This window comes from Podarcis filfolensis (assembly GCF_964270895.1).
Source record: "Podarcis filfolensis genome assembly, chromosome: W".
Lineage (NCBI taxonomy): Eukaryota > Metazoa > Chordata > Lepidosauria > Squamata > Lacertidae > Podarcis > Podarcis filfolensis.
This window is the reverse complement of record NC_139619.1, coordinates 36,348,948-36,367,249: the sequence shown is the minus strand read 5'-3', so window position 1 is coordinate 36,367,249 and position 18,302 is coordinate 36,348,948. Positions and strand designations below refer to the sequence as shown.

At 42.3% G+C, this 18,302-nt stretch overlaps 2 protein-coding genes and 1 long non-coding RNA gene across 3 annotated transcripts in view; 2 read left to right on the top strand and 1 right to left on the bottom strand.

The window, feature by feature from the left end:
• LOC310753892 (FERM and PDZ domain-containing protein 3-like) overlaps nucleotides 1-17,695 on the bottom strand; it is a 30,611-nt gene extending 12,916 nt beyond the window's left edge. Inside the window, exons 1-8 of the mRNA XM_083595235.1 lie at nucleotides 17,628-17,695; nucleotides 16,820-16,954; nucleotides 16,000-16,261; nucleotides 15,779-15,881; nucleotides 15,508-15,553; nucleotides 15,291-15,377; nucleotides 14,843-14,950; nucleotides 14,049-14,180 (exon numbers count right to left, since the gene is read on the bottom strand). Of these exons, the coding sequence (XP_083451361.1) occupies nucleotides 14,049-14,180; nucleotides 14,843-14,950; nucleotides 15,291-15,377; nucleotides 15,508-15,553; nucleotides 15,779-15,881; nucleotides 16,000-16,147 (624 nt within the window). The 5' untranslated portion in view covers nucleotides 16,148-16,261; nucleotides 16,820-16,954; nucleotides 17,628-17,695. The remainder of the gene's footprint in view (nucleotides 1-14,048; nucleotides 14,181-14,842; nucleotides 14,951-15,290; nucleotides 15,378-15,507; nucleotides 15,554-15,778; nucleotides 15,882-15,999; nucleotides 16,262-16,819; nucleotides 16,955-17,627) is intronic.
• Nucleotides 1-18,302, top strand: part of LOC310753894 (tigger transposable element-derived protein 1-like) — a 657,443-nt gene that overhangs the window by 83,566 nt on the left and 555,575 nt on the right. The window lies entirely within an intron of this gene.
• Nucleotides 1-18,302, top strand: part of LOC310753909 — a 395,356-nt gene that overhangs the window by 268,892 nt on the left and 108,162 nt on the right. The gene's annotated exons all lie outside the window — the stretch shown is intronic.

The window sequence follows — 18,302 nt, the reverse complement described above, 5'->3', positions numbered from 1 at the left end:
GGGAGGGAGGGAGGAAAGGAAGGGACTGAGAAAAGGAGGGAGGCAGGGACAAAGGAAGGAAGGACAGAAGAACATTGAAAGGGAGGACAGAATGAAGGAACAATGGAAGGAAGGAACGACGGAAAGAAGGAACGATGGAAGAAAGGGAGGGAGGAAAGAAGGAAGGAAGGAAAGACAGAAAGAAAGAGAAAGGGAAAGAGAAACAAACAAAGGAGGGAAGGAGAAAGGGAGGGAGGGAGGAGGGGAGGAAGAAAGGAAGGAAGGACAGAGAAAGGGAAGGGAGGGACAAGAAGGAAGGAATGATGGAAAGAAGGAAGGACAGAGAAAGGGAGGGAGGAAAGAAGGAAGGAAGGAAGGAAGGAAGGAAGGAAGGAAGGAAGGAAGGAGAAAGGGAGGGTGGGACGAAGGAAGGTAGGAAGGAGGGAGGGAGGCAAGGAAGGACTGAGGAAGGGAGGAACAAAGGAAGGAAGGAAGGAAGGAAGGAAAGAGAAAGGGTGGGAGGCACAAATGAAGGAAGGACGGAATGAAGGATGGAAGGACGGATGGGGATGGAAGGAATGACGGAAGGAAGGAAGGACAGAGAAAGGGAGGGAGGAAAGAAGGAAGGAAGGAGGGAGGGAGGGACTTCCAGCGAACCGCAGCCACAGGAAAGGAGCGCGAGGCTGCCCTCCGGGGGGGGGGGTTCTTGAACAACACGGGGGTCTAGAGGTGTCACGAAGGCTCCGTGGACCTCGAAACCCCAAGAGGATTATCTCGGGGGGACAGGTACCCGGCGGTGCTGCCGGTGCTCCCCTGTTTTTCGGACATTTTAAACCGAGTTTGAGAACAGGATTGGAGCTGCAGCAACAGACCCCGTGTTGTGAAGCCTCAGGCTCCGAGTGAAAGCGGCAAGCCTCCAACAACAATTAAGAAGCTGGGTCATAACTAAAACAACAACAGAATGAAATTAAGTTAAGGAAACCAGCGGAACAAGAGATATTATGATGTGAAAGAAGAAGGAATTCGCTTCAGCGGTAAGAGTAAACGGCGTGTAACGGAAGACTGGGAGAGGAGAGGTAGTAAGACTGTAACTGCCGAGTGGGCGTTGCGGAGAGACCTCAGATACAAAGTGTAAAAATCTGAGGCAATGGACTGATTGAAAAACAGCTGAATATTTGAAAAGCGGATAGAAACATTTCTGCTCTGTCCTGGTCGGAGCGCGCTACGCCAGCGACCAAAAGGGACTGTAATTTCCACCTAGTTTAGGATAAATAAGTCAGACTTTGTTCCAAGTTATTGTACTTTGTATATATATCTCCCGCCTAACGTGTTCAAGCTGAGAGTTTTCTCTTTATTATTTGGGGCGCTTGACTGACTGAAAGCTGAATTTGTTATTGAGAGGAGCGGATACGACGAGAGGTCTGGGAGGAGAACGTGAATCGTAAGAGGAGAGCTTTGGAAAACAGCGGAACCTCTCGCCGCCATTACGTGCTCCATTTCCGTTCTTCTTTTAAAGCGGTACACAGCTGTAATCATCTAGGAGAAGATAAACCATGGCGCCTTAAACGTTCAATCTATCGCTCCAGCAAACGGGGGGTAAACAGTTAAGTTGAAAAGAAAAGAAAAGAAGATTTAAACACAGTACCTTGGCAAGACCCTATGTTCTCTCTAGATTCTGCTGCCTTCCTGTGGTGATCCCCTGGCTTAATTTTGACCCCCCCCCCATCTTCTCTGTTCCGGCTTCGAAACTCACCTCGTACCCCATCCCTACTTCCTGGAAAGTGTTGAGTTGGATGTTCCCCACCTCCTTTCCTTTCCCCTCTGTCTTGGTGTTTCCTATTTTATTTATTTTCTAGGACTCTAACCTTGAGATCCTTCTTCTCCCTTCATTTGCTTTCTGTGATTGTAAGCGATCTATCTAACTGGTCCCCTAACTGCACGTGGAGAGAGACTTCTTACTGAAGAGCTTCAGGGAACAACAAAGAGCTAAGAGTGTGAATGCAAATAAGGTGCCACCGTGTGGGGCCAGAAAGGAACTACATTGGAAAAACAAAGAAATTTACTAAATTACAGTTGAGCGACCCCTAGGGGTGGGAAAACTCTTTTTAGTTAATTAAGACAAATAGAAATACAAAATGAAAAAGGGGGCAGGAATGCCTGCAGAAAGGAGACCATCTAGACAAGAAAATGGGAAAGATGGGAAGGAAATTAAGGACTATGCTAATTTGATGGCTGAAATAAGGAAAGAATTTAAACACAACGAACAGTATATTGAGAAAAAATTACTGGAAGTACAGGATTCATTGAATAAGAGATTAGAGGGGGTGGTGGGAGAACTAACAGGAAAAGTAAAAGATTTATCTCTAAGATCCAAAGTACTTGAAGACTCAATGAAAAGGTTTCAAAAAGATATTAAAGAAAATAGGAAAGATACAGATAGGATTAAGACAGAGGTGAAGGAGATAAATAAAATACAGGAAGAGTTACTGGATAGTGTGGCGATGACTCAAATGAGACAGAAACAATCAAACCTGAAATTTAGGGGGATCCCTGAGGAACCAAACGAAAATATAAGATCTAAATTGGTTAGAGAATTGGCAGCTTGGCTAGATATGAAGGAAGAAGACATAGGATATTCAGTAGCAAATATTTTTCAGATAAAAGCAAAATCAGCCAAAGCCAGAGGGAAGAAACTGCCAGGAGATGTCCTGGTCATGTTTAACTCTCTGGATATGAGAAATGAAGTAGTAAAGTTAAACTACAACCAAAAACTATGTATTGAGGGAAAGCCAATTATTATATTTAAAGAGATTCCTTCGAGATTTCTTCGTAAGAGAGATGTTTATAGAAAACTAACTAACCAGTTGAAGAAAAACGGGATCCAATATAGATGGGAATTCCCGGAAGGGATTTCATTCTATTTCAAGGAAAAAAGATTTAAATTATCCAGCTCTCTGGAATTGGAAAAATTTGCAAGAAGATATGAGAAGGAACTGGGAAGGTTGGGAGGGTGGGAGCCAGAAGGGGAGCAGACGGGGGAAGGGAGGGGTGGAGGTGAAGGAAGTGGAGAGGGAGAAGGGGAGGCAAACCTAGGAGAAGAAAAAGAAGAGGAAGAGACAGATAACAAGGAACAGTAGATTTAACTTAGATTCGACCACTTACTGATTGTATACTAAAAACGACTTTAAAAATAATCTCGTGGAATGTGAATGGGCTCAACAATAAAAATAAAAGGAACCAAATTGCTCATGTATTGCTTAAAAAGAACCTTGATATAATCTGTCTACAAGAAACTCACGTAACAAGAAAACATAAAAGAATCTTAAGTAATAAGAGATTAGGGTTGGACTTTGTAGCATCGGACAATGCCAAGAAAAGAGGAGTGGTATTATATATAAAAGAAAAATTTGATCCAAAATTAATAAAGACGAAGAGGGGAGAATGATAGTGGTACAGATCACCCATCAAGGAGAAAAGATAACTGTGGTTGGGATATATGCACCCAATGACAAAAAGTCAGCATTTTATTCTGAATTAGGTAACAAATTGTTAGACTGGATGGACCAACAATTGATATTGATGGGGGACTTTAATGGAGTGGTTCTCCCAAAGTTGGATAGATCAACAAGAAAACAGGAAGTGAAGGAGGGCAAACTACCGAAAGCCTTCTTCGAATTAGTGGAGAATATGGGACTAATTGATGCTTGGAGATTTAAAAACCCTACTATAAAACAGTTTACCTTCTTTTCAAATCCAAATCAAAGCTGGGGGAGAATAGACCAAATCTGGATTTCGAAGGAACTGACGCAAAGAGTACTTAAGTCTGAAATTCTCCCGCAAACCTTATCTGATCATAATCCAGTATATATGGAGGTAAAAGGAAAAGATTCTAGAACATTTAGATGGAAAATGAATGAAAATCTGTTCAATGATCAAAAGATAATAAATAAAGCAAAAGAGACAATTGAGGAATATTTCAAGTGGAATTTGAATAAAGAAACATCTCTAGAAATGGTGTGGGACGCAGGGAAAGCCGTTATGAGAGGCTTCCTAATTCAGAAAAATAGCATCTTAAAAAAGAAAAAAGAGAAAAGGAAAGAAGAAATTTTAATACATCTCATGGAGAATGAAAGACAATTAACCATTAAACCAGGAGATGAAATAATAAAACAAAATATAAAGATGCTACAAGCTCAATTTTCCATGATAGTGAACCAGGAGATTGAATGGAGGATCAAAATGATGAAACAAAAGAACTTTGAATCTGCAAATAAGATAGGGAAATATCTGGCGTGGCAATTAAGAGAGAGGAAAAAACAAAACACGATATGTAAGATAAGGGATGGAGAGAGGATAGTGGAGGACCCAAAAGAGATAAAGAAGATATTTCAGAAATACTATAAGGAACTATACAAAAGAGAAAAAGAGATAGATAACGAGATAGAAGATTATTTAAAAAAATATCAACTGCAACAGATCACGACTGAAGAAAGAGAATATTTAAATCAGACAATTACAGAGGAAGAAATTTGGAAAGCAATAAAGAAAATGAAAATAGGAAAAGCGCCGGGGCCAGATGGTATCTCGGCCAAATACTATAAAATATTAAGTGATCAACTTTCCCCAGTGCTATGTGAAGTCATGAACAATGTATTAAAAGAAGGGAGAATTCCAAATACCTGGAAAGAAGCGTATATTACCTTAATCCCTAAAAAAGATACAGATGGCTTAGAGGTGAAAAACTATAGACCGATCTCATTATTAAATAACGACTATAAACTATTCGCAGATGTGTTGGCGGAAAGATGAAAAAAAGTGCTAAATAAAAGAATTCACAAAGACCAAACGGGTTTCCTCCCGGGGAGACAACTGAAAGACAATGTAAGAAACGTGATAGACCTTAATGAATACCTGGACTGTTGAATAGACAAGCAGGCGGCGCTGATTTTTATTAATGCCGAGAAGGCATTTGACAATGTCTCCTGGCGTTTCATGAAAGAAAATTTAAAAACGATGGGAATTGGTGAAGGATTTAGAAAAGGTATTGAGGCTATTTACCAAGAGCAAAAAGCCAAACTTATAATAAATAATAATATATTGGAAGCCTTCGATATTGCTAAAGGGACCAGGCAAGGCTGTCCCTTATCCCCTTTGTTATTTATAACAGTGTTGGAAGTGTTTAATAAAAGGTTAAGGGAAACACCGGAGGTCAAAGGAATTAAGGTAGGAAGTAAGGAATTCAAAATAAAAGCATTTGCGGATGACCTGATATTAACATTGGAAGATCCAAAGAACAGTTTACAAGAAGCCCTACAGAAATTAGAAGAATTTGGAAAAGTGGCAGGTCCTAAGCTTAACAGGAATAAGACTAAAATGATAACAAAAAATATAACTAAGGAAGATATAGTATAGCTAGAACAAAAGATGGAAATTACGGTTGCTAAGAAGGTGAAATATTTAGGAGTGTGGATCACAGCAAAAAATATAAATTTATATGAAGATAATTATGAGGCTACTTGGAAGGGTATCAAGAAAGACTTAGAAATCTGGGAGAGACTGAAACTTTCCTTCTTAGGGAGGATATCGGTTATCAAAATGAACGTTCTGCCCAGAATGTTATTTCTGGGACTTCCGGAGGCGGCGCCAACGGCAATGGCGGTCTCCTTCTGAGTAGGAGGAGAAGCCCTGTAGAAAGTGGGTCTGTTCCGCTACGGCGAAGCGGGGACCCGATCTGAAATCGCAGGCAGAAAGAGCCTGCGAGCGTGGGACCCAGCAGGCACCTTTTGCGCCCCCCGTTTTTGCGAGGGAGCCCCGAAAGGGGTTCCGGTGTGCAGCGGGAGCGGCGCGGTGCTACGGGTCGATTGCTGCGTCTACAGAGCGAAGCCGCGTAGCTGTTGCCGGAGAGCGCTGACCTTTTTCCTGTGAAATTCGGCTCTAAAAGAGAACACCCGTGAGTAGGGGGACTTAAGAAATTTGGATTTGAGAACAAAAAGGACTGAATTTGGGCTCCGAAGCGGAAAGGTGTAAACAGGAAGTCCGCCTTTCCGCTTTGTAAAAGATCAAAGCAAAGACCTTTCTGTGCTATTACTTTAATGTGGATCGTTCAACTTTAACTCTAAGCACCAAAAGAGAGAACTCCCCTGCAGGGGAAGTTGAGAAAGTGACTGTATTTCTTCTGGGGATCTTCTGGGAATTTAAAAAGACTTTTTATTTGAACTCTCATGGGAACGGTCTGTCAGATTAATGAGGTTTGCTACATTTGAGCTCGCATTGACTGTGGATACAGTAAATATTTGATCTAACTCTGCAAGAAGATACATTTCTGAGTTTTACTGATCTGAATACTTAGTTTCAATTAAAGAGGGGATACGGAAAGCTACAAAAAGATTTGTTTGTCTGGCTATTGAGAATTTTATGGCAGCCACTGTATCCCCCTAGAGGACTATTGAAGTTAATACCTGACTGGAGGAATTTTCCACTGTCAACTTTGGGGACTTTCCACTACAAGGCTTGCCTGTGGGAATTGACCTTGACTGAAGATAAAGGGGAATGACTGAACAAAGAGCAACAAGATCCAAGGTCAAAGTCCAACAATCTACTTCAATCTCCCAGCAACGTAGGGCATCTGTGCCTGGCCTCCCTGTGACTCAGGAGGAAGACCCAGGGCAAATTGAGCCAAAAGGAATGGCCTCAGAAGGGGAATTTACATCTGTGTTGAATAAAATTTACGAAAAATTGGAAGGCCTAAGTAAACAGGTCTCAGATCAGTCAGCTGAAATTAAAGGGAACACAGCCAGTATTAATTCAAATACCAAAGCTATAGAAAAACTGTTGGAGGAATCTGCGACTACTAGGAAAATAGCCGAGGAGGCAAAAGAAAAAGCTGTGGCTGTGGAGGAAGAAATCAAACCAATACGTAAACAGATTGGGGACCACCAGGCCTTATTGTCTATGGTTGAATTGAGAGAGAGACAGACAAACCTGAGGATCAGGGCGGTGCCAGAACTTGAGAGAGATAATTTGAATGACTATCTTTCACAGGAATTTCAGAAATTCTGGAACTTGGAGCTGGATAAAGATTTTAAGATAGTGAGCGCCTTCAGACTTGGAAGAGGAGGGAGGAAAAACAGGGTGAGAGACTGTTTGGTGACCCTCCGATCGAAAGAGGAACGAGACAAAATATTGAGTGCTCACTTCCAGAAGACCCTAGAGATTAATGAGACCAGAGCGGAGATTTTTAAAGATATTCCGAAACACCTTTTGGATTTGAGAACTAACTACGGAGACTTGGTGGCCTTGTTGAGAAAGAATACTATTGTTTTCAGATGGGAGTTCCCCCAGGGACTGTCCTTTACATTTAAGGGGAAAAAGTTCAGAATCAGATCAGTGGAAGATAAGGAAAAATTTCTGAGAGATTTTGAAGAAGATCTACAAAAGGAAGCGACAGATCTGCCAAAAGCCTTGAGACCAGGAGCTGGCATAGCACCACCACCTTTGGAATTTGACAAATCAAAAAAGAAGATACCACCGCAAGAACTTGACGAGCTCTTGGGAGCGGCTGGAGGAAATTAAAATAAACACACCATGTCTCTGCAATTATTAAGCTGGAACATTCACGGTTTTAACTCGCCGGAGAAGAGGAGGAAAGTATTTCATATATTGAAAAAGGACCAATTGGATCTAATTTGTTTGCAGGAAACTCATGTGGTAAGGCTCCACAGGAAAGTTCTCATTAATAAAAGACTGGGTCAAGAATTTATTTCATCGGACAAAGTCAAAAAGAGAGGAGTTGTTATATACGCTAAAGAGAGCCTATCACCGAAATTTGTTTTTAAAGATGAACAAGGAAGGTTTATTGCAATTGAGATTCAACTACAAGGTGAAAAATATTTGATTTTAGGAGTATATGCACCAAATGAGGGGAAATCTGAATTTTTTAAGAAATTGCACGAGACATTGTTGGACTATATGGACTATAACATCATTTTGATGGGAGATATGAATGGAGTGGTATCTACTAACATGGATAAGTCACAAAGACAGGTGGTAACTAAAGATGGAAGACTACCTAAAACTTTCTTTGAATTGACTGACAATATGGATTTGATTGACACTTGGAGAACTAAGAACCCCCTTGGAAGAGAGGGAACATTCTTCTCTGAAGCCAATATGACATGGACAAGAATTGATCAAATATGGATAACTAGAGGACTGGCACCCAAGATTCGAAAAGTGGAAATCTGCCCCAAAACTTGCTCCGACCACAATGCAATAAAGATGGAGATGAAACTAATGCCAATCGGCTCCTTCAGATGGAGGATGAATGACGCCCTGTTTAGAAACCAGGAGGTGATTAAGAAGGCCCAAAAAACATTGAGAGACTACTTTGAGATAAATTTAAACACTACGGTGGAAAAAAGAACAGTCTGGGACGCAAGCAAAGCGGTCATGCGAGGGTTTTTGATTCAACAGAATGCAATAAAGAAGAGAACTCAAAATGAGAAAAAAGATAAAATTTTGGAAAAAATAAAAGAAGGAGAGAAAAGATTAAGAGCGAAACCAAAATCCCAAGAGATTCTGAGAGAAATTAAGTTATATCAAGTACAATATATGAGAATGATAAATCAGGAAGTGGAATGGAAAATCAAACAGATGAGACAAAAGTCTTTTGAATCGGCTAACAAATGTGGGAAACTGCTTGCATGGCAGATGAAGAAAAGACAGAAACTAAACACCATAACAAATTTGGAAGTAAATGGAAAGATTATACAGAACCCATTGGAAATTAGAAACTGCTTCCAGAGATTTTTCAAACAACTTTACACACAAGGGCCACAGAAAGAGGTCGAATTAGACCAATTTCTGAGGAAAAACGGATTACAAAAAATCTCTCAAGAAAAGAGGATAATGTTGAGTGACAAAATTACAGAACAGGAAGTGGAGGGTGCCATTCGGAACATGCAGTTGGGCAAATCTCCAGGACCAGACGGCTTAACCTCCAAATACTATAGAGTTTTGAAAGATTGGTTAATTCGACCACTAATGGAGGTATGCAATGAGATACTAGAGGGGAAAAAGGCGCCGGAGTCGTGGCAGGAAGCTTATATTACACTTATACCAAAAACTGAGTCTGAAAAGACGCAACTTAAGAACTACCGCCCCATATCCCTTCTTAATGTGGATTACAAAATATTTGCGGACATTTTGGCAAATAGATTAAAGAAAGTACTACTGGAAGAGATTCATAAGGACCAAGCGGGCTTTCTCCCGGGTAGACACTTGTCGGACAATACAAGGAACATAATCAACATCTTGGAGAAGTTGCAAGTGAATATAAACACCAAAGCAGTTTTAATCTTTATAGATGCGGAGAAAGCCTTTGACAACATCTCTTGGAGTTTTATGAAGAAAAATCTTCAGGGGATGGGGGTGGGTCAAGGGTTTGAAAATGGTATAAGTGCAATTTACTCAGAACAAAAGGCTAAATTAATTGTGAATAATATGGTGACAGAGGGATTTAAGATAGAGAAAGGTACACGACAAGGCTGCCCAATTTCCCCATTGTTATTCATCACAGTCCTGGAGGTATTATTGAACATGATTAGAAGGGACCGTTTGATAAAAGGCATTCAGGTCGGAGCTAAGCAATATAAATTGAAAGCTTTTGCAGATGACTTAGTTTTAACATTACAGGAGCCAGAATCTAGTTCGAAAAGAGTTTTGGAAGTGATCCAAGAATTTGGGCAGATGGCTGGTTTTAAGCTGAATAAATCTAAAACAAAAGTTCTTGAGAAAAATTTAACACCGATTGAGAAAGACAGGTTTCAGAAGGAGACAGGCCTAACAATAGTAAAGAAGGTTAAATATTTGGGGGTTAATATGACTGCTAAGAATTTAAACTTGTTTAAAGATAACTATGAGAAATGTTGGCTAGAAGTGAAGAAAGATCTAGAGATATGGTCAAACTTGAAGCTTTCCTTGTTGGGAAGAATTGCGGCTATAAAGATGAATGTATTGCCAAGGATGTTATTTTTGTTTCAATCTTTGCAAATTGTGGACAAGATGGACTGTTTCAAGAAGTGGCAGAAGGATATTTCTAGATTTGTCTGGCAGGGCAAGAAGCCTAGAATAAAATTTAAAATACTAACCGATGTAAGAGAAAGAGGTGGCTTCGCCCTGCCAGACCTGAAACTCTATTATGAATCGGCCGCATTTTGCTGGCTGAAAGAATGGCTGCTTCTTGAAAACACTGACATTTTGGATTTAGAAGGTTTTAATAATGTCTTTGGGTGGCATGCATATCTGTGGTACGACAAGGTCAAAGCTCATAAAGCATTTAAAAATCATATTGTCAGGAAAGCATTGTTTAATGTCTGGTCAAGATATAAAGACTTATTGGAGAACAAAACCCCAAGGTGGTTGTCACCAATGGAGGCAAAGGCACTTAAAAAGTCCAATATGGAGGCCAAATGGCCGAAATATTGGGAAATACTGGAACAAGAAGGGGATAAATTGAAATTGCAGAGTTTTGAGAAATTAAAAGATAAGGTGCGAGATTGGCTGCACTATTTTCAAATAAGAGAAGCCTATAACATGGATAAAAAAATAGGTTTCCAGGTGGAAAAATCAAAATTGGAAACTGAGTTGTTAGAACCCAAAACTAAAATACTTTCAAGAATGTATAACTTGCTGCTAAAATGGAACACGCAGGATGAAACAGTTAAATCTGCTATGATTAAATGGGCACAAGATGTTGGTCATAACATCATGTTTGCTGACTGGGAACGGTTGTGGACCACAGGTATGAAATTTACGGCATGTAATGCCCTAAGAGAGAATATTATGAAAATGATATACAGGTGGTACATGACACCAGTCAAGCTTGCAAAAATCTACCATTTGCCTGACAATAAATGTTGGAAGTGTAAAGAAAGTGAAGGAACATTCTTTCATCTTTGGTGGACATGCCCAAAGATTAAGGCTTTCTGGGAGATGATATATAACGAAATGAAAAAAATCTTCAGATATACATTCCTTAAGAAGCCAGAGGCCTTTCTCTTGGGCATGGTGGGCCAATTGGTGCCAAAGAAAGATAGAAATTTCTTTATGTACGCAACAACAGCAGCAAGAATTCTCATCGCAAAGTATTGGAAGACACAAGAGCTACCCACCCTGGAAGAATGGCAGAGGAAGCTGATAGACTATATGGAATTGGCGGAAATGACTGACAGAATCCGAGACCTGGGAGAAGAGTTGGTGGAAGAAGACTGGAAGAAATTCAAAGACTATCTTCAGAAATATTATAAAATCAATGAGTGTTAAAAATGTGCTTGGATGGGTAATAAGTGGTAATTAGTGATAAAAGTTATTAAGACTATGCAAAAAAGGTATTGATAATTGGTTGAAAAATAGGGATATAGTATATGTTATGGTACAAAGTTTAAACATTTGACAAAGGGTAAGAATTTGCTGAATTAAATATTTGAATGGGAATACAAAAAGGGGAAGGTGCGAGGAGGTCAAGAACATAAGCATATGAAATTGAGGCTATTGGAAAAATGGAATGGTTTTATTTTTTCTTTGTTTAAATGTAATTTTTCTTAATTAGTTGTGCTTTTCTTTCTGTATTTTTTTCCTTTTTTTCTTTTTTGCGTGTTTCTTTTTTCTGTAATTTATGGTTTTTTATTCTGTGAATTTCTATTTTTCTTTTCTTGTAAAACTTTAATAAAAATCTTAAAAAAAAAAAAAAAAACAGAATGTTATTTCTGTTCCAAACTATCCCAGTAATGAAAGGATTAAAACAGTGTAAAGATTGGCAAAGGATCTTGGCGAGATTTATTTGGCAGGGAAAAAGATCACGGATAAAAATGAAAATATTGGTAGATAAAAAAGAAAGGGGGGGGTTCTTTACCAGACCTGAGTCTATATTACGAAGCGGCTTGTTTAACGTGGGTGAAAGACTGGATAAAGCTAGAGAATACTGATATCTTGGATTTAGAGGGCTTCGATAACAGGTACGGGTGGCACTCGTACCTGTGGTACGAAAAGAGGAAAGTTCATAGAGGCTTTCTAAATCACATAATTAGAGGATCATTATTTCAAGTATGGGAAAGAAATAAGGATCTGCTGGAAAAGAAAACCCCATGGTGGATCTCACCAATAGATGTCCTAACTGTCAAAAAAATCAACATGGAGGGGGAAAAAGCCACCTACGAAGAACTTATCAATAAAACTGATCAGGGTATAAAACTTAAGCCTTATGAGGAGGTAAAGAACGTACTCACGGGGTGGTTGCAATATCACCAAGTGAATGATTTGTTAAAAGATGATAAAAAGAAACTGGGATTTGAAGATAAAAAATCTAAATTTAATGTGGAAGTCATAGAAGGTAAAAATAAAACACTATCTAGGATGTATGACCTCTTACTGGATTGGTATACAAAAGACGAAGAGGTGAAGGAGGCCATGACAAAATGGGCTATAGATATCGGTCACAATATTGACTTTGTAAAGTGGCAAGAGTTGTGGAACGTAAATATGAAATTCACGGCGTGTACGGCACTAAGGGAAAACCTTTGGAAAATGATTTATAGGTGGTACCTCACGCCAGTGAAATTGGCTAAGATTTATAAACTGAAGACTAAGAAATGCTGGAAATGTGGAGAGGGGGATGGTGAGTTCTACCACATGTGGTGGACATGCAGTAAAGTAAAAGGCTTTTGGGAACTGATTTACAACGAACTTAAAAAAAATTTTAAATATACTTTTCCCAAAAAGCCTGAAGCTTTCCTGCTAGGAATAGTCGGCAAGGAAATCAAAAAAGAGGACAAAAATCTGTTTCTATATGCCACAACGGCCACTAGAACTATGCTAGCTCAAAGTTGGAAAATGGAGTTAACACCTACTATAAATGACTGGCAGATCAAGATGATAAATTATGCTGAACTAGCTAGAATAACAGGAAGATTAAGAGACCAGGATGACCAGAAGTTTCATGAAAATTAGAACAAATATCTGACGTATATAAGAGACAAGTGTAGAACTTTGATGACTCTGGCAGGGTTAGAATAACTCTAACAGTGTTTGGCAAATATGTAAAGGAGATAAAACACGTGACTTTAGAAACTATCTGATACTTACCAACGAAGTGAAGGGAAGTCCGAGGCTCGGCGGAGCCCAAAATAATTGTGTGATATATATATGACTCTTGTAACGGCTATGTTATATGCAACTTATGTAATCTAGATTGTATATATGTATAATCAATGAAAAACCAATAAAAATTTATCTGGGAAAAAAAAAGGAAGGAGGGAGGGAGGGAGGAAATGAAGGACTGAGAAAAGGAGGAAGGCAGGGATGAAGGAAGGCAGATTAGAGAAAGGGTGGGAGGGATAAAGGAAGGAAGGAAGGAGGAAATGAAGGACTGAGAAAGGGAGGAAGGGAGGGACGATGGAAGGAAGGAAGGAAGGAAATAGAAAGGGTGGGAGGGACAAAGGAAGGAAGGACAGAGAAAGGGAGGGAGGAAAGAAGGAAAGAAGGAAGGAAGGAGGGAGGGAGGAAAGGAAGGACTGAGAAAAGGAGGAAGGCAGGGATGAAGGCAGGGATGAAGGAAAGAAGGACGGACAGAGGAAGGAAGGAAGGTAGGAAGGAAGTAAAGAGAAAGGGAGAGAGGGACAAAGGAAAGAAGGAAAGAAGGTAGGAAGGAAGGAAGGAAGAAAGGAAGGAAGGACAGAGAAAGGGTGGGAGGGACAAAGGAAGGAACGACGGAAGGAAAGAAGGACAGAGAAAGGGAGGAAGGGAGGAAGGAAGGAAGGAAGGAAGGAAGGAGAAAGGGTGTGTGGGGCGAAGGAAGGTAGGAAGGACAGAGAAAGGGAGAGAGGGAGGAAAGGAAGGACTTAGAAAAGGAGGGAGGGAGGGAGGGAGGGAGGAAGGAAGGAAGGAAGGAAGGAAGGAAGGAAGGAAGGAAGGATAGAGAAAGGGAGAGAGGGGCAAAGGAAAGAAGGAAGGAAGGATTTCAGAGCTCTGGCAGTGGGGTTTGACTAGATGACCTCTGCTCCCTCCTGACTCACGTGGGTCAAAGACTGCTTCTCCTGGAGGAGGAGAAACTGGTTGCTCCGCTGGGGGCTGCGGTATTCCAAGACGAGGGAAAAATGCTCAATCAGCCTGAGGGAAAGGCGATCCTGGAGGGTTGTTATCACTTCCTGGTAGTGGGGAGAGAATAGCATTTTTGAAAAGAAAAGGGGGGGGAGAGAAATCCCTTATTTACAGAAAGTTTCAGCCTTGCTGGCATCACCTTAATTCTGACAAGCAGGGGAAGGTTTTCTTTTTGGAATAATCAATTTTTACAGTTTTATCAAAAATGACTGATTTGGTTCTACTATTAGAAATACATAGACTGATAATTATGAAATTATGGTGAGGTTTAATAAGTTAACTGTTTGTATTTGGACAACTGTTTTGCTCTACTTTATTGGCAGGAGAAAAAGTATCATTTCCTTAATAACAATTTAATTAACTCAAACAATAACATGATAGCATATGTATCTATTTTTGTTAACTGATTTGGTTAAACAATAAAAAAATAAATAAGACTGTGTTTTGGCACACATGAAAAACTTAAAACAAATCCTTCTTTCCTGATGTATTAAGAATTACGATGTATCAAGAATTAAGAATGTAACTTCAATAGAATTAAATAAATAAATAAATAAAATAGAATGTAAATTAAAAACATTCCGTTGGACTAGAATGTAACTTAAATAGAAAATCTTTTTTCCTCCAAAAGCATTTTACAAGTCATTAACCACTAGGCACTGCTTCCCAGCCCCTCACTCTAAGCACTAGGCGCTGCTTCCCTTTCTACCTTGACAGTGGTGCGGCTGTCAAAGGTGAAGGACTTGACCTGCCCGTTTTCGAGGAAAACCTTCAGGACGTTGGGGATGAGGAGGAGGGCTTCCTTCTTCAGCATCTCCTGCGAGTGGAAAAGCAGAGGCTGGCAGACAACTACTACTACTACTACTAATAATAATCAACTACCAGACTTTTAGAAGACATCTGAAGATAGCCCTGTTTAGGCAAGTTTTTAGGTTTGATGTTTTATTCTGTTTTTAATCACCCAGCTGTATGGGCCGAGTATAAATAAATTATTGTTGTTGTTGTTATTAATTACTTACACCTTGCCCACCAGGCTGGGCCTCCCCAGCCACTCTGTGCAGCACATTAGCTATCTTGAACAAGCCTGAAGAGGCGACGGAGACATGAATAAAGGAGACAACCACATCCCCTCCATTACAGAACTTTCCAGAACTCACCGGCTCCGGCTCCGAGAAGCGCACCTTGGCAGGGTTGGACCTCAGCTTGGCCTTCTTTGCGGCGCTGATGAAGGCAGACTTGGGCGACTGGAAGGGGAGAAGGAAAAGATGGGCCTTGTGGGAGATGTTGGCCGCCTTCCAAGATCTCAGCCGAAAAAGCAGATTCCCGACTCGCCGGGGGGTGGGGGTTGAGATGGATGACCCCTGGGGGTCTCACCTGATGGGTTTTCAGCACGGTGAAGATGGTGGACTCCCTGGGACTTCTGCAGTGGAAAAGGAACAAAGGAGACATTTAGGGTTTCCTCAAGATTCCTGCCTCTCCGGGGGTTTGGACTGGACGACCCTCGGGGGTCCCAGCTCCCCAGGGTTAAAATTCCTCCAGAAAGAATCCATGGATTTGTAGAGGAGGCAGGGACCACCGCTCTTAAATTTCAGAAGGGTCACCCAGTCCGACCAGCGTGTCTCAAACCCGCTTCCTCCTTCCTCACCTCACAATTTTGATGAATCTCTCACGGGTGACATCACTCACATCTTTGTCACCGATGGCCCAGATCTGGTCCCCAGGAAAGAGTTTGTCCTCCGAGGGTCCACCTGCCAAAGGAAGGGGCAGCTGGTGTCTGTCGGGGGGAGAGAGACCCTCAGTGTCTTCTAGTCCAACCCGCTTCCGACTCGATGACCCGACGCTGAGATTCATCCCCAGAATCCTCACCTGCCACCACAGTATGCACTACCACAGGCCTCTCACCACCGGCCACAAACCCGAACCCTCCGTCCGTGTGGCGCTGGATCGTCACCTGTTGGAAGGCCTCGGAAGGCAGCGGTCCGTATTCCATAGCATCCCAGCTTTCCTCTGGCATCACATCTCCAGCGGCAGGAGAAGACAGGATTCCAGGACGCAGGGAGGGAAGAATCCTTTCCTCAGTCTCTAGCCTAATGCACAGAGTCTGGGATGCCAGCAAGGTTGAACCTTTCTGTACAAAAGGGATTTTTATGATTCCAAAAAAGGAAATCTAACCCCTATCCCTAACCCCTATCTCTAACCCCTAACCCCCAACCTCATCCCTAACCCCCAACCCCTATTCCTATCCTTAACCCCTATCACTATCCCTATCCTCAGCCCCTAACCCTTTCTCTTCCCTGCTTTTGGCCTTCCTGGCCTGCAAAGTTGGCATCAATTTGCACATTGCATTTTCGCCAACCGTTCGCCAGGCCTGGCATTTTGCTTCCTTTGCCATTTTGTAATCAACTGCAATTCCATAATTGATTTCATTTTTATTTATTTTTTAAACCAGAACCATTTTTTTAATTTGTCAGGACACAGCTTTTTCACAAAAGGCCCCCCAAATAATGCAAACGTAAATGTCCAGTTAAGGCACCACCTCTTTTAACATTCAAAATAGAGCTCAAAATAGAGCTTTTAAAATTATAATTCATCGTATTTTAGCCAACGATTGCAGCTTGTCTTTGGATCCAGGAAAATCTGGCAGCAGGGCCCTGATCCTGTCTCAGAGGAGGAGACCCCTACTCACTGTGGGTGGGATAGATGCCCTCCAGCTATGCCTCCTCCTTTTCTCCTGCCAGAAAGAGAGGGAGGGAGGGAGGGAGGGAAGAATTCCGCAGCTGCTGTGATTGGAATATGAAAGGAATTGGCTGCTGCCCTGTTCCTATAGGAAGGGATGAGAAGAGAGAGAAGAGAGGGATAAAGGAAGGGAGATTTGAGAAGAGAGAGGGGGGAAGAGAGAGAGAGAGAGAGAGAGAGAGAGAGAGAGAGAGAGAGAGAGGAGTCCAGGGAGGAAGAGGGAGGGAAAGAGAGAAGAGGAAGGGAGATTTGAGAGAGGAATGGAGAGCCAGAGAAAGAAAATAGAAAGAAAGAGAGGAGAGAGGTGGGGAAGGAGAGAAAGAGAGGGGGGGAGATGGGGAGGAGAAAGAGAGGGAGGAAGAGGAAAGAGAGGGGGGAGATGTGACCCCGGAGGGAGAGGAGAAAGAAAGAGAGAGAAGGGAGGGGGGAGAGAGAGATGGGGGAAAGAGATAGAAGAAGGGAGATTTGAGAGAGGAATGGAGAGAGAAAGAGAGAGAGAGAAAGAAAGAAGAGAGATGGGGAAGGTGAGAAAGAGAGGGAGGCCTGAGATTCATCCTGCATCGGCATGACCTGTTTTTGACATCGACATCATCATCATCATCATCATCATCATCATGGCGTTCCTTTGACCCACCAAGCTTGTAACGCCATCCAAAGTATCATCAGCGGTCCCTTCCCGCCCTATTATTATTCTCCCCTTCTCTCCTCCCCCCATCTCTCCTCTCCTCCTCTCATTTCATCCTTCTCTCCTTCGATACCTTCCTCTCCTTCCTCGGATGTCGGGTGGTCGGTTGGAGATTCCTGGACCATTCACGGCGGCAGGGATCTCAAGAGAGAAGCCTGGAATCCAATGAGGTGACACTAGTGGTTCCCCTAAACCCCGAGGTCCTTTTCACACGTGCTACGAGCAGCGGGTCAGACTGGATGATCCTCGGGTCCCTTCCCAGCCGACTGTTCCATTCGCCGCGCAATCGCTGGTGCGGGGGAAAGGGTCGAAATGGACTTACCCGATTGGTAGGGGGGGTCGTTTTAAGGAGATCTTCGGGGGCTATCCTGTCCCCCATCTGCCCCAATGGGGGTCCCCTGCGCCCCACATTCGCCCCACAACCGTCGCCATCCGTGGCCCCCAAAAAGCACGAGGCGAGATGGGGCGCCGGGGCCGTTGCATCCCCCTTCGGGAAGACTGGGGGGGACCAGAGGGATTTGCCCGCTTGGGGGGGGGACATCTGCCCCCCAAACTGCCCTCTTCGTAGCCCCCCAAGCGCATGCTTTGGGCTACGTGACCGCGCATCCTTCGGAAAACGGGGGGCAGGAAGAGGGAGGGAGCCGTTTTGGGGAGCATTAGAAGGAGAACTTGGGGACCCCTCGACCTCCTCCATCGGGAACCCCAAAACCAGAAGGGGGAGGGCGCACCCCTGGGGCGAAAGCAGCCC